This window comes from Chiloscyllium plagiosum, chromosome 1 (genome assembly GCF_004010195.1).
Source record: "Chiloscyllium plagiosum isolate BGI_BamShark_2017 chromosome 1, ASM401019v2, whole genome shotgun sequence".
Taxonomy (NCBI): Eukaryota; Metazoa; Chordata; class Chondrichthyes; order Orectolobiformes; family Hemiscylliidae; genus Chiloscyllium; species Chiloscyllium plagiosum.
Genome location: NC_057710.1, coordinates 96,866,344 through 96,881,530, shown reverse-complemented (window position 1 = coordinate 96,881,530; position 15,187 = coordinate 96,866,344). Strand labels below are relative to the sequence as shown.

At 41.3% G+C, this 15,187-nt stretch overlaps 1 protein-coding gene across 9 annotated transcripts in view; it reads right to left on the bottom strand.

Moving 5' to 3' along the window:
- pds5a (PDS5 cohesin associated factor A) overlaps positions 1–11,838 on the bottom strand; it is a 220,537-nt gene extending 208,699 nt beyond the window's left edge. For 8 of the 9 annotated variants that reach the window (XM_043692710.1, XM_043692723.1, XM_043692753.1 and 5 more), the window contains exons 1-2: positions 11,682–11,838; positions 10,657–10,810 (exon numbers count right to left, since the gene is read on the bottom strand). In XM_043692710.1, coding sequence (XP_043548645.1) covers positions 10,657–10,767 — 111 coding nt within the window. In that variant the 5' untranslated portion in view covers positions 10,768–10,810; positions 11,682–11,838. The remainder of the gene's footprint in view (positions 1–10,656; positions 10,811–11,681) is intronic. The other variant, XM_043692718.1, reaches the window with a different exon arrangement.
- Between the last annotated feature and the right edge of the window lie 3,349 nt (positions 11,839–15,187).

The window sequence follows — 15,187 nt, the reverse complement described above, 5'->3', positions numbered from 1 at the left end:
GTCTGACCTATCACCCTCACCTTTACCTCTTTCCACCTATCACATTTCCGACGCCCGTCCCCCAAGTCCCTCCTCCCTACCTTTTATCTTAGCCTGCTGGACAAACTTTCCTCATTCCTGAAGAAGGGCTTATGCCCGAAACGTCGATTCTCCTGTTCCCTGGATGCTGCCTGACCTGCTGTGCTTTTCCAGCAACACATTTTCAGCTCTGATCTCCAGCATCTGCAAACCTCACTTTCTCCATTAATAACATAAATAATGGAAGCCCCAAAATACAGATCTTTGAGACACACCACCAGTTGTGTTCTCTCATTTGAGTACCTACCCATAATCCCTACTTTCTGTTCCTTGCCACTCAACCAATTTCTCAGCTATGCCAATAATTTGCCCTATTCTGTGGGTTTCCTACCCGAATTAACAGTTTCTTATATGGGTCTAAATCAAGTCTTCTGGAAACCCATGTTAAGAAACTTCGATAGACATTCCCTGTCCAATATCTTAGTCACTTTTTCAAAAGATTTCACTGCAGTTTACCAGCCATGATCTACCTGTCATGAATCTATGCTAGCTCTGCTTGAATAACTGAAAATTTTCAAGGTCCTCAGTTACCCTGTCCTTGATTATAGACTTCAACAATTTCCCCACCATAGATGTTAGGCTAACTGGTCTGTAGTTCTCTAGTTTTCTTCTTTTGCCCTTCTTAAAAAGTTGAGTGACATTTGAAATTTTCCAATCCAGAAGGATGACTCCTGTATCTCGGGAACTCTGAAAGATTATAGTTAGGGGATCTACAACATGCTCCCTACTTCCTTTAACACACTTGAATGGAAAGTGTCAGATACCAGGAATTTGTCACTCTTTAATTCAATCATGTAAAACCTTGCTAATGAGGAAACCGTTAATCTTATTCAGTGCCTGCCGTCAATCCACTATTAATTTCCTTGAGACTTCCAGCAAGCTATTCCCTTTCCTATTGTAAATATTGAAGCAAACTAATTACTCAATAATGTCTGCAATTTCCCCATGATCATTGACAATATCTCCACTTGCAGTCTTCAGCAGGTCAACATTACTCCTAACCACATGTTTTACCTTCATCAAACTGCTTCTTATTGATTTCAATGTCTTTTACTGGTTTAATTTTATAATCCTTTTTCGTAGATCTTTTAAGCAAAATTCTGGTCCTTTACAGGTCTTTGTATCTTTCCTTTTCAGCAGGATCTGTGCCTTTTTGTTTGAATGTTCATAAGCCTTTTTATCTCATTTTGTTTTCCCTTATAGCTTTAGCTTATAGTCATGGCTTTTTTTTCTGTTAAGTGGATTGGAGAGTGTCCTTCACAGGGGTATTAACTGGTTTCGTATGGTGTTAAATGTTTCTTCATACAGATGTTTCACCCATTAGCAGATATTCGTGGACTGTCTGTCTCATTAAAGTTAGTCTTCATGATTCATACTTTTCACTTTCAAACATGATCTTGAATTCAATCCTGATTATTGCAGGTTCCAGGATTTAGATGTTTCAGTAAGAACAGAGAAAATGGTAAAAGAGGGGGTAGTTTGGCACTGTTGGTCAAGGACAGTATTATGGTTGCAAAAAAGGACGTTTGAGGACACGTCTACTGAGGTAGTTTGGGCTGAGATTAGAAACAGGAAAGGAGAGGTTACCCTGTTGGGAGTTTTCTATAGGCCTCCAGATAGTTCCAGAGATGTAGAGGATAGGATAGCAAAGATGATCCTCAATAAGAGCGAGTGTAACAGGGTAGTTGTTATGGGGGACTTTAACTTTCCAAGTATTGACTGGGAATACTATAGTGCAAGTACTTTAGATGGGTCAGCTGTTGTCCAATGTGTGCAGGAGCATTTCCTGACCCAGTATGTAGACAGACCAACAAGGGGCAAAGCCACATTAGATTTGGTAGTGGGTAATGAACCCAGCCAAACGTTAGATTTGGAGGTAGGTGAGCACTTTGATGATAGTGAACACAATTCGGTTATGTTTACGTCAGTGATGGAAAGGGATACGTATATACCAGAGTGCAAAGGTTATTGCTGGGGGAAAGGCAATTATGATGCAATTAGGCAAGATTTAGGATGCATAGGATGGGCACAATTGAAATGTGGAGCTTATTCAAGGCCCAGTGACTGCGGGTCCTTGAAAAGTATGTGTCAGCAGGGACGAAGCTGTCAAGCGCAGGGGCCGTGATTTACTAAGGAAGCTGAATCTCTTGTTAAGAGGAAGAAGACGACTTATGTTAGGATGACATGTGATGGCTCATTTCAGGTACTTGAGAGTTTAAGTTAGCCAGGAAGGACCTAAAGAGAGAGCTAAGAGCCAGGAGGGGACATGAGAAGCCGTTGGCAGATAGGATGGATATCCGGAATAAAAGAATGACTAGAGTAAAATTAGGGCCAATCAAGCATAGTAGTGGGAAGTTGTGCGAGGAGATAGGTGAAATGCTAAATGAATACTTTTCACCAGTATTCACACTAGATAAAGACAATGTGGTCAAGAAGAATACTAAGGTGTACATTACTAGACTAGATGGGATTGAGGTGCCTAAGGAGGAGGTGTTAGCAATTCTGGAAAATGTAAAAATAGATAAGTCCCTGGGTCTGATGGGATTTATCCTAGGATTCTCTGGGAAGCCAGGGAGGAGATTGCCGAGCCTTTGGCTTCAATCTTTATGTCGTCATTGTCTACAGGAATAATACCAGAAGACTAGATGATAGCAAAGGTTGTTTCCTTGTTCAAGGAGGGGAGTAGAGACAACCCTGGAAATTATAGACCTGTGAGCCTTACTTCAGTTGTGGGTAAAGTGTTGGAAAGGATGAGAAGAAATCGGGTTTATAATCATCGGAAAAGGGGATAGTCAACATTATTTTTTGAAGGGTCATGCCTCATAAAACTTAGTTCTTTGAGAAAGTGGCCAAGCAGGTGGATTGATGCGGTATATGGATTTCAGTAACGCATTTGATAAGGTTCCCCATGGTAAGCTATTGCACAAACTATGGAGGCATGGGATTGAGGGTGATTTAGCAGTTTGGAACAGAAATTGGCTAGCGGAAATAAGACAGAGGATGATGGTTGATGGGAAATATACATCCTGAAGTTCAGTTACTAGTGGGGTACTGCGAGGATCTGTTTTGAATCCACTATTGCTCGTCATTTTTATAAGTGATCTGGATGAAAGCACATTAGATGAGTTAGTAAGTTGGCGGATGACTTTAAGGTCGACAGAGCTGTGAAGTGACGAATCATGTTGTAGGTTACAGAGGAACATAGATAAGCTGCAGAGCTGGGCTGAGAGGTGGCAAATGGAGTTTAATGCAGAAAAGTGAGAGGTGATTCCCTTTGGAAGGAGTAACAGAAATGCAGAGCACTGGGCTAATGGTAAGTTTCTTGGTAGTGTAGATGAGCAGAGAAATCTCTGTGTCTAGGTACATAGATCCCTGAAAGTTGCCACCCAGATTGATAGGGTTATTAAGAATGCATACGGTGTGTTAGCTTTTATTGGTAGAGGGATTAAGTTTCAAAACCATGAAATCATGGTGCAGCTACACAAAACTCGGGTGCAGCCACATTTGGAGTGCTGCATACAGATCCGGTCACTGCACTATAGGCAGATGTGGAAACTCTGGAAAGAGTTCAGAGGAGACTTACTAGGACGTTGCCTGGTACGAAGGGAAGGTTATGAGGAAAGGCTGAGGGACTTGAGACTATTTTTGTTGGAGAGATGATGATTGAGATATGATTTAATTGAGACATATAAGACAATCAGAGGATTAGATCGGTTGGACAGTGAGAGCCTTTTCCCAAGGATGGTAATGGCTAGCACGAGGGGACATAGCTCTAAATTGAGGAGTGATAGATACAGGACAGATGTCAGAGGTAGTTTCTTTACTCAGAGTAGAAGGGGCGTGGAATGCACTGCCTGCAACAGTAGTAGACTCGCCAACCGTATGGGCATTTAAATGGTCATTGGATAGGCATTTGGATGAGAATGCAATAGCATAGCTTAGATGGTCTTCAGTTTGGTTCCACAGGATGGCACAACATCAAGAGCCGAAGGGCCTGTACTGCGCTGTAATGTTCTGTGTTCAAAATCATAATCACTATTTCTTAATTGTTCACACATAATTAGGCAACTCACTAAATCCAGCATTCTGTATCCCTTTCTTGCAACGAGGACATACTGCTATAAGAGATCCCAGACACACTCCAGAAATTCACTACTTTCTGGAAGGTGCTTGTCTGGCTCCCAATCTATATTCAAGTTCAAATCCCCCATTGATACTACTCTGGCTTTGCTACACATCTAATTTGTGCATTAATACAATCTAGCACTTCAGAGCTGATGCAAGGGGTCTGTGCAAAGGCCTATTAGTTTTAAATATAACAAATTCATCAAAAAACTCAGATCTGACAGCATCTGTGGAGAAAAATCAGAGTTAACATTTCAGTTCCAGAGACTTCAGAAAGAATCACTGATTCCAAAACATTAACTGATTTCTCTCCACAGATACTGCCAGACATGCTGTGTTTTTCTAGCAATTTGTTTCTGATTTCCAACAGCTGCAGTTCTTTTGTTTTTTTATATTAGTTTTAGATCCTTTGCTGTTCCACAGTTCCATCCATACAGTCTCCACTGAATGCTTTCCCCCTCACTGTAACCTCCCTTACCACTGAAGTAACTTTGTTTCTCACCAGAAATGCTATTCCACCTTCTCTGCCATTTTCCCCATCTGGTAAACCTTATAACCTGGCATATTTAGTTCCCAATCCCTACCAGCCTGCAGCCATGTCACACTGATGGCTACTGTATCATAATGTGCAATTTGAATTTATGTCTGCAGCTCATTTAATTTATTCCTTACACTTCACACATTCGTATATACAATTTTTAGTTGGGTCATACACTGCAACTTGACCCTCAGCAGTGATGTTTTACTTAACTCATTATTTCCCACTTCAGGTTTAATCACTATATTTATAGTTTTGCCATTCCCTTCCATTGCTGACTTTTTTTCTCGGTCTATCATGTTATTTGATTTTGAAACTGTATTGACTTCCCCTAACCCTTCCACCCATTTACTAGTTAGAAGAAAGTGAGATTAGAGTCAGGAGTGTGGCGCTGGAAAAGTACAGCAGATTCCTGATAAAGGGTTTATGCCTGAAATGTCAATTCTCCTGCTTTTTGGATGCTGCCTGATCTGCTGTGCTTTTCCAGCACCACACTCTCAACACCCACTTACAAATTACCTGGAAGTAATGGAGTGCATCCTATGGGATAAATGAACTAACTGCAGAAATAGTGGACGTATTGGTTGTGATCTTCCAAAGTTCCCCAGATTCTCGAAAGATCTGCAAGAACTGGAAAACTGCAAATCTAATGCCCCATCCAAGAAAGAACAGAGAAACAGGAACAATGAACTTGTTCTACCATTTAATAAGATATGGGTTCTCTTCTTCCCTGCCTCCCTCAACTCTTCTGTCTGCCAAACATCTATTCAGTTCAGTATACACTCAACAATCCAGTCTCCACTGCTGTTAGGGTAGAGAATTCCAAAGATGAGTGATCGAGAGAAGACTCAATCTTAAATGGGAGACTCTTTATTTTGAAACTATAATCCCCAGTTCTAAATGCTTCCACGGGGAGAAACATTCTCTGAACATCTACCTAGTTAACTAACGTCTGAATTTTATTCTTTTAAACATCAAAGAGAATAGGCCTAACTGCTCAAACAATCATTGTAAAACAAAGATCTCATGAGTGTAGTGAACATTCCCTGAACTGCCTCCAATACAAGTATATCCATCCTTACAAGGTGGCTAAAACAGCATATACTACTCCAGGTACATTCTCACCAATGCCTTATATGCAGTAGCCTATATTTATGCTCAATTTCTCTTGCAAAAAAAAAAGGGCCACCATTCTGTTGATTTTGAAGGAGTAGCTTTACTACTTGCCAACTTGTGCGCTTCATGTTTGAGGACACCCAGATCACACTGAACTGTAACATTCTGTGGTCTCTCTGTGGATTTAAAAATATTCTGCCTTTTCTTCCCACCAAAACAGATAACCATATATTCTTCCCACCAAAACAGATAACCATATATTTAACTCTCAGCCAAAGTCTTGTACAATCACCCATCTGCATTCTAATATGTACACTCTGCCTGCTTCACAAGGTATTTTCCCACTCATCTTTACACCATCAGGAAATATGACTATCATACACTCAACTACTGCCTATAAAGGTGACACATAAATTTGTGCAAACTCAGAAGCTGAGCTCCAAGCCATTTCCCCTCGTTCATGAAGACACAAGGGGAAAAAGGCCTTCAACTAAAAACACAGAAAACAAACTTCTCTATCAGCCTTTTTCTGCTGCATTACACTGCCCCTAACCATCATGATCCATGGCAATTCACAGGTCAACGTGGATCAATTCTCATTCCTTGTGAGCCTTCTTTCAGCAAGGCAGACAGTAACAATGAAACTCAACATCGCCTCCAGTGTGTCACCTCAGTCTTCAGCCAACTGAGGAAAAGCATGTTTGATGACAAAGACTTCAAACCTGGCACCAAGCTTGGGGTTTACAGGGCTACAATGTCACCTTAAGCTCTCCTATATGCATCAGAGACATGGACAATGTACAACAAATACCTGTACAAATATCAACAGTGACACCTCCAGAAATACTCTGGCAAGATAGGTGCTCCAATGTCTGTTTTCTCTCTCAGGTCTACAGACCAGCATCAAGACACTGGTTCAGGCCAATCGGTGGCATTGGGTAGGCCACATTATCCATATCCTGATACAAATTCCTGAAGCAAGCAATTAACAAGAGGCAAGTGGCGGAAATGCAGCATTCTCACCAATTTATGGGAATGTCTTATCAAAGACTGCTCAAACTGTAAAGCATCTACAAAAGGGCAACCAAAGAGCATTTGATAGGTCCAAGTGATGTTCAAGCACAAAACAGGAGTAGGTGAAAAACCAAACATCACATCCAAGTGCCTCATCAAAAACTACCTGCCCACCAGTGACTCAGTGTGCGAGTCTAGCATTGGACTGTTTTAATCACTTCAAGACCAACAACTCTTGATGGAAGAATGCCATCTTGGAACCCAAGGGAGTGCCAAAGAAAAAGGGTAGATTAGTGTACAGCCATTATCCTACGTGAATCGTTAAAATTGCAGCACTGATCCTTGTGCTGCACTACTAATCACTGTTTTTCCAACCTGAAAATGGCCCATTTATTCCAAACCGCTGTTTCCTGTTAGTTACCCTGTCCTCTATCCATTCCAATACAATAACCCCAGAATCAAGAGGTTTATAATGTATCTTATAAAGTAACACTTTATGAAGTACCTTTTGTTTTTGGAAATACAAAATCACTACAAATACTTGTACCACTTTTTCTACCCTACTAGCTACATCCTCAAAAGACTGATTATTACACACTACTTAACATTCACAAAACCACGTTGACATGACTTAGGTGCCTATAAGTTTATGAATGTCCTGGTGCCAATTGTTTAATTTTGGATTCAGTCATTTTTCCAAAACAGGCGTTAGACTAACTAGCCTACAGCCTGCTTTCTGTCTGTGCTGTCATATTTGCAGTTTTCCACACCATTAGAACACTTCCAAAAATCTAACAAAGTTTTGAACGTTACAGCCAGCAGCCATTTCCTCGAACACCCGTGGATACAGGCCACCTGGTCCAGAGTGCTTGTGAGCCTTTAGTCCCATTAGTTTACCGAATACTTGTTCTCTCGTGACCATGAATGCTTTATTTTTCTTCCTCCCAACCATGTTTTGATTTTCAACTCTTTAAAGGTTGCAACTCAGTGGCAAGTGGGAACCATTGGATGCAGTGTCTTTCAATTTTAAACAAACTTTTAACGAGGTCACAATGGAATATTACTAAATATTAGGACCCATACGTTTGGGGATAATAAACAATTGAATACATTGACAAAAAGATTTTCAGCTTTGTAGGTTGTAACAACTGAAATATTCAAAGGATCAGCTCTCAGGCCTCAACAATTTACAATCCATATCAATGCATTAAATGACAGCATAATGTACCAAAGCTTGCTGTTGATAGCAAGTTAAATGGGAAATTAAACAGTGAGAAGGAAACAAAGAGGCTGCAAACAGATTAGGACAGATTAGGGAGTGATCAAGAGTGTGACAGAATATAATGTGAAGAACGTAAAATTACCCATGTCAGTAGGAAAAATTGTAAAACACTCTGTCTCAAATAGTGATAGATTAATAAAGTTTGGGATTTGGAAGGATTCTGTGCTCTTATATACAAATCATGAAGTTCAGTAAGAATTCGGAAAGCAAATAGTACACTTTTATTATTGAAAAATTAACCCAATTTATTGTAATAATATATAGAGCTTTCGTGAGACTACACCTGACGTACTGTGTACATTTCTGCCTCCTGGTCAGAGAGATATTCACTCCAGAGATAATGTAACAAAGGTTGACTGACTGACTCATGGGATGCGGGCACTGCTCTTTGAGGGAGTGTGCAAAAAGACTCAGCACAGATGCCCTGGAAGTTTACAAAATAAGTGGACATGCTAAACCTTAGTAAATCATTGAGAGGTTTGACTGGGTCAACACAGAGACTGTTTATCCTGACTCAGGAAGTTGGAATTAGGGTCAGACTCAAAGAAAGGATTGACCATTTAGGACTGAGATGAGAAGACGTTTTCGTTCAATGGATCATATTCCTTTAGCATATTCTACCCAGAAAACTGTGGGATGCTCAGTGATCGAGTAAACTCAGTCAGAGATCAATAGAATTGTGATATGAGCAATGTAGGAAGATGCAGAAAAATGATGTCAATGCAAACCATCAGCCATGATCCCACTAAGTGAGGGTAAGCTCAAGGGAGCGCAAGGCCAATTTCTATTAATCTTCCTCTTTTCTTCTCAATGCCCTCCAAGCTCTATCTTCTCCAGTGAGCATCTAGTCATCTCAACCACTCCAAATGACAAGTTCTACATTTTAACCAATCTCTGGATAAAGGCATGTTTCCTGAATTAATTACACCAAATCGCCATTATCTGTGAAGGTGAGGTGCATAGACTTCCCATGGATAACAGCAAATATGGATACAGCTACCATATAATTTTATCATGAGGACTGAACAATCAGATTGGATGCATCTATGAGAACGAAACATAGAATCTGGGATCAATTTCACACATACACAGATCCACAGGGGGAGAATCCGGACATAAAGCTCGAATTCTGCATTTACAGGCCATAGCAGAAACCATTGCCATTTCTAACCAATCAGACCCTTCCATAAATTTAAAACAGTAAATGTAAAATCTAAGAATTCTCATTTTAAAATGTTGACTCCGATTTTATGTATATGCTTAATTACACAGACCATGGTCCATTTTCCTATTGTGCTCAACAGAACCTCACAAATAGATCTAAAGACCAATAGTTATAATGGTAATTTTTTCTTGTATTTCAGTGCCCAGGCAGTACATAATTTCTGATTGATGCACATGCTTTGGCTCTTCTTACAGCCAACCTGAACTGTCATATTCCTTTCTTAGAATATCTATACATTATTGCAAGAATCTTTACTTTCTGATACCTCCTCAGCCAACAGCAAGGCAAGACCAGATGTCAAGCTTCTTCATCTTTTTCCAATTTAACAAGTCATAGAGCATGCACCACATCTTTGAACCAATGTTCATCAGTACAATACATCAATCTGATAACATTGCATGTCATAGATTTGTGGATAATAAACATAATACTGGATGTAATTCAAAGTACGTGTAAAAACTGGAGTAAATTAAGTGTATGGAGCACTATGAGAAATAAAAATTCAAACTGAATGAAAAATAAAGTATCAGTATCTCAACTCTGGCATAATAGATAAATGACTAGACAGATTTCAACACTGTAAAACATTTGCTGACAAAAATCAATTAGGTAAAGCAATTCCAAGATTATTTTAAGCATTTCAAATAAAAACTCCATAATCCTGCACATTTTAGAATAATAAGTTAGCATTCAAGAACTGCAGCAATCTATTAATGTAATAGAAAACTTTCCCTGAAATGTTATGCTATCAAAATCCAATGATACACGATTAAACTTCATTCAGAGTAATTGAATTGGAGAAGGAAGAGGAGCCACTGTCTAATTCTTCCATAACTTACGGCAATCCACCAAGAACTAAACTCTCGACTGCAAACTGTTCTTTCAAGATAGGCTAATATAAGTGATAGCACAAAAACAAAGTGACCAATTTATAATGTTGATAAACTATTCAACTGCTTAAGTAACTTGAAATAAATTATCAATGAAATAGCAAAACAAGGCCAAACTGTGAAACAATGCAATACACTGCCATATTGCAATTTGTTCAATTATCAAAAAAAATGCAATTAAGTCATCCATGCAAATTAGAAATACTTTATTGGTAATCTTAAGCATAGAATGAAAGGAAATCTAAGCACGAGTCAAGTTTTCGAGCGAGGTCGTGCAACTGAAACTGACCAGCTGAGAGTTGCCCTGCGTTATGTTCTCAAATTGATAGATCTTTCAGAAAACAAAGCATCTTGGAAAATTGTTTCAACAAGTTACGTCTAAAAGTACCTTTAGCCTTTTGACCAATTCATCGTTGGAAATTTTGTCGGTAATTTCCTTAACACCAGGAGGGTAGATTATGATCTTTCCATCTGCAGATTTCGATTGTGGGAAAGCCATCTCCTTTGAGTTTTCCCTTTCTGTAGATCACTACTGGCCTCTGCTGGTTAGACACAAGTTTAAAATGTTACTCTCAGTTTTTCCCCTTTCTAATCCTTGCTCAATTTTTTAAAATGTCAAGGTATAAGACGGCAGACCAATGTGACCGATCTTGTTCATTAGGTCGCGGAATGGAAAGAGCCAAAAGACTCTGAAAAAGGTGTCTCTGAAGTCTTGAAGCCGCAACATGTTTTCCCGTCACTTTCTTGACGGGGTCGGGGGTTGCAGAGAGGGAGCAGAAACGGTCACAAACTCCTCTTAATCGGCTTGCATTTTGCCCAAACCCGGAGAGGGTATGGTGCAGGAGCTATCCGGCCGCCCACCCGCCCGCCAACCTCACATCGCCACAAAAAGTTGTCGCGCACGGGCTCCTCGGGCCTGTAATCTCAGGCCTCGGCATCAGAACAGCAGCAGTGGTATGATGGAGAGCAGCCGCCAAACCTCGGGCCGGTTATTTACAACTTCATGGCAGGCAGGCAGGCAGTGAGAGGGGACGGGCGCGAATCCGGGAAACACTCAGTCCTATCCCGCCATAAATTACAAAGACTCGGGGAACAGGCCGCGGCCCCGAGTTCAGACTCGCCGCCGCTTCATTCAGCGACTCATTTTATTTCTGCAACTTCGCATCTGGGACACGGGATTTTATTTATTTTTCTTCGTTTTACTTGTTTATTTTTTTTTAAAAAAAAGCTCCGATCCAGTCGGGCCCCGGCCTTCCCTCCCCCTCCTCCTCCTCCTCCTCCTCTCACTGTCCCGCTCGAGTTCTGAAATACTGTATCTCAGCCAGCGGGCGGGCGGGCGGGCGGGAGGCTGAGCCCGCGGCCTGCAGCGAGCCTCCCGCCCCGGGTGCCGCGGGCCCTAGCAGCGGCGCTCACCTCATGAATCCCGGCGGTTCTCTCTCAGGTGTCCAGCAAAGCGGGAGTTTCACAGAGTCGCACCGAGCGGCGGTGGCGGTGGCGGCAGCAGGACGGCGCCGGGAAACAACGGACAGAGCGGCCACAACACGCCACAGGCACCGGAGAGAGACAGCGCCTCCTAGTCAGGCGGAGTACCAACACATTGTGGGCGGGCGCTAGCGCCACCTTCCCCCGGAGGAGTGGACACACACGCACCGACAGCGGCACAGCGCCACCTACCCAGGAGGAGAATCCTTTTGTGACTTTTGACATCTCGCCCAGAGGAAGTGCGCCATGGTGTTTGACAATCTTGGGACCAGGATGCACCAAGAAATTTATCTGCACCGACAGAGCGGTTGTCTCAAAAGCAAAATACCTTGGTTGATAGAAAATCTAAATTGAAAATTTAAAACTAGGTTCGAAATCTTCAGCAGATCCAGCAGCATTCTGGAGAAAGTAGCAGAGTTATTGGTCTGACCAAAGGTCATCAACCTAAATGGTTTGTTTCGTCTCTACAAAATCTGACAGTCTTTTTCACACTCCCAGTTTCTATTTGACCTTGGATATATTCTCATTCCAGTGTCCCCATCCTGTCCGCAGCACTAAAAGAGAGTTACATTGACTCACTTTTTCAGAGAGACCTGCACCCTTTTGGGGCACTTTATGATTTTAGATTTACAGCATCCACAATATTTTTCTTTTATTTATAGGTCTATTGTTTACTTAACGTGAATGGACACTCTCCATTTAAGCAACAAAGACCAGGGTTCAGAACATGTTGAGAGTAAGAGATCAATAGATATGCAGTAACATATTATTTGAGAATTGAGCTAACCAATCCAGTCCCCCTTATCATGAGAGCAGAATATCTAAAGTTGCTGGAGCTATTGTTTAGATGAGCGAGGGCATATGCCAAAAACTGGAACAAAGGGTAATACAGCACAGTTTCAGGTCCTTCGGCCCTGCAAGCCTGTGCCGCCACATTTTGCCTTCCATGCTAAACCTGTCTTCACTTACAGGATCCATATCCCTCTATTCCCTTCTTATTCATGTATTCATCCAGGTGCTTTGTGAATGCTGCTGTTGTGTCTGTTTCCATCTACTCCTCTGTCAATGTATTCCAGGCTTTGTGTGAAAAACTTGATTCGCACAACTTCCCCTCTCGCACCTTTAATCTGTGTCCCCTAGTAATTGACTCCTACACCCTGATAAAAAGCTTCATACTTTCCACTCTATCCATGCCATTCACAATCTTATATACTTCTATTAGTTTCCCCCCTCAACCTCCTGGATTCCAGTGAAAACAAACCCAGTCTATCCATTCTTTCTTCATAGCTAAAATCCCCCACACTAGGCAACATCCTGGTAAACCTTTACTCTCTCGTAAGCATCCACATCCTTCTAGTAGTGCGGTGAACCAGAACTGTATGCAAAATTCCAAGTGTGGCCTAACTAGAGTTCTATAAAACTGAATCATAACTTGTTTATTCTTATATTCAATGCCCCTTCCAATGAAGGCAACAATGCCATAAGCCTTTTTTACTCCCTTATCTACCTATGCTGCCACCTTCAGTGATCTATGGGCCTGTACACCCAGATCCCTTTGCATATCAATACTTCTCAGGACTCTGCCATTCACTATATAATTTCCATCTGTGCTTGACTTTCCAAAATGCATCACCTCACATTTATCCGGATTAACATTTTTCTGCCCATACCTCCAATTGATCTATATCCTGCTGTATCCTCTGATAATCCTCTTCACTATTCTCAACTCCACCAATCTTTGTATCATCTGCAAACTTACTAATTACACCAGCTGTGGTTTCCTCCAAATCATTGATGTCGATCACAAACAGACCCAGAGGTCCCAGCACTGATCCCTTGTGGAACACCACTAGTCATGGCCCTCCATTCTAAAAAGCATCCTTGCACCGTTACCCTCTGTATCTTATGACTAAGCCAGTTTTGTATCCAGCTTGCCAGTTCACCCCAGATATCGTCAGACTTTATCTTTTGTACCAGTCTGCCATGAGGAACCTTGTCAAAGTCCATGTAGACAACATCAACCGCTTTGTCACCTCCTCAAAAAACTCTATCAAGTTAGTGAGGCACAACCTTTCCCACACAAAACAATGCTGTCTATCGCTAATAAGTCCATTTGCTTCTAAGTGCATATGGATCTTGTCCCGAGAAGCTTTTCCAACAATTTCCCTACCACTGATGAGAAACTCACAGGGCTGTAAATTCCTGGATTATCCCTGCTGACCTTCTTAAACAATGGGACAACATTGGCTATTTTCCAGTCCTCTGGGGCCTCACCAGTGGCCATGAGGATACAAAGATGTCTGTCAATGCTCCAGCAATTTGTTCTCTTGCTTCCCTCAATATCCTGGGATAAGTCCCATTGGGATCTGGGGATTTATCTACCTTTGTACTTTTTAAGACAGATAATACCTCTTCCCTTTTAATAGCAACTTGTCTTAGAAACTCAACACTCGCTTCTCTGAGATCATCCTCCACCAATTCCTTCCCTTTAGTGAATACCAACACCAAGTATTCATTTAGGACCTCACCTACCTCTTCTGGCTCCATACGTAGATTCCCTCCTTTGTCCTAGAGTGGGCCAACTCTTTCCCTGGCAACCCTCTTGGGTTTTACATATGCATAAAAAGCCTTGAGTTTCTCCTTAATCCTGTTTGTTAATGACTTTTCATGCCTTCTTTTTGCCATTCTACTTCCTTGTTTAAGTTCTTTCCTACTTTCCTTAAATACTTCAAGGGATTCATCAGTTCCCATCCTCCTGGCCCTTTTACTTTCCGACCAAGGGCATAACATCCCTAGTCATCCAAGGTTCACATAATTTACCATACCTTTCTTTCATTCTCAGAGGACCGTGCCACAAGTTGAATGCTTATCAACTGCCGTTTAAAATACTCCCACATGTCTGATGTAGATTTACCCTCAAACAGCTACCTCCAATCAAAATTATCCAATTCCTACTTAATATTCTTGTAGTTCACCTTCCCCCAGTTTTACACCTTCGCCCGAGGACTGCTGTTATCCCTATCCGTGAGTATCTTAAACTCATGGTATTATGGTTACTACTCCTGAAAAGCTCCCTCACTGAAACTTCAGGAGTATATTGCCAAGGTCAAATACAAACTGGACATGTGTGAGTGATGATCTCTCTCATTGTGGTTAAGAATCTGGTCATCTTAGAATCAGAGAATTGTTACGGCACAGAAGGAACCCATTGGATATTATATTGGTACCAGCTCTTCAACTGAGCAATTTAGTTTGCCTTTCCTTTGCCTTTGTACTGCCTGCACATTCTCCCTTTTTACTTAACAGTCTAATCCACTTTAAAATGTCTCAACTTTAACTTGCCTTCACCACTGCCTTGGGCATGACAATCTAGATTATAACTACTCATTGCATGAAAGCATTTAGGTTCACATCACCGTTGTTTCTTTGGTCCATTG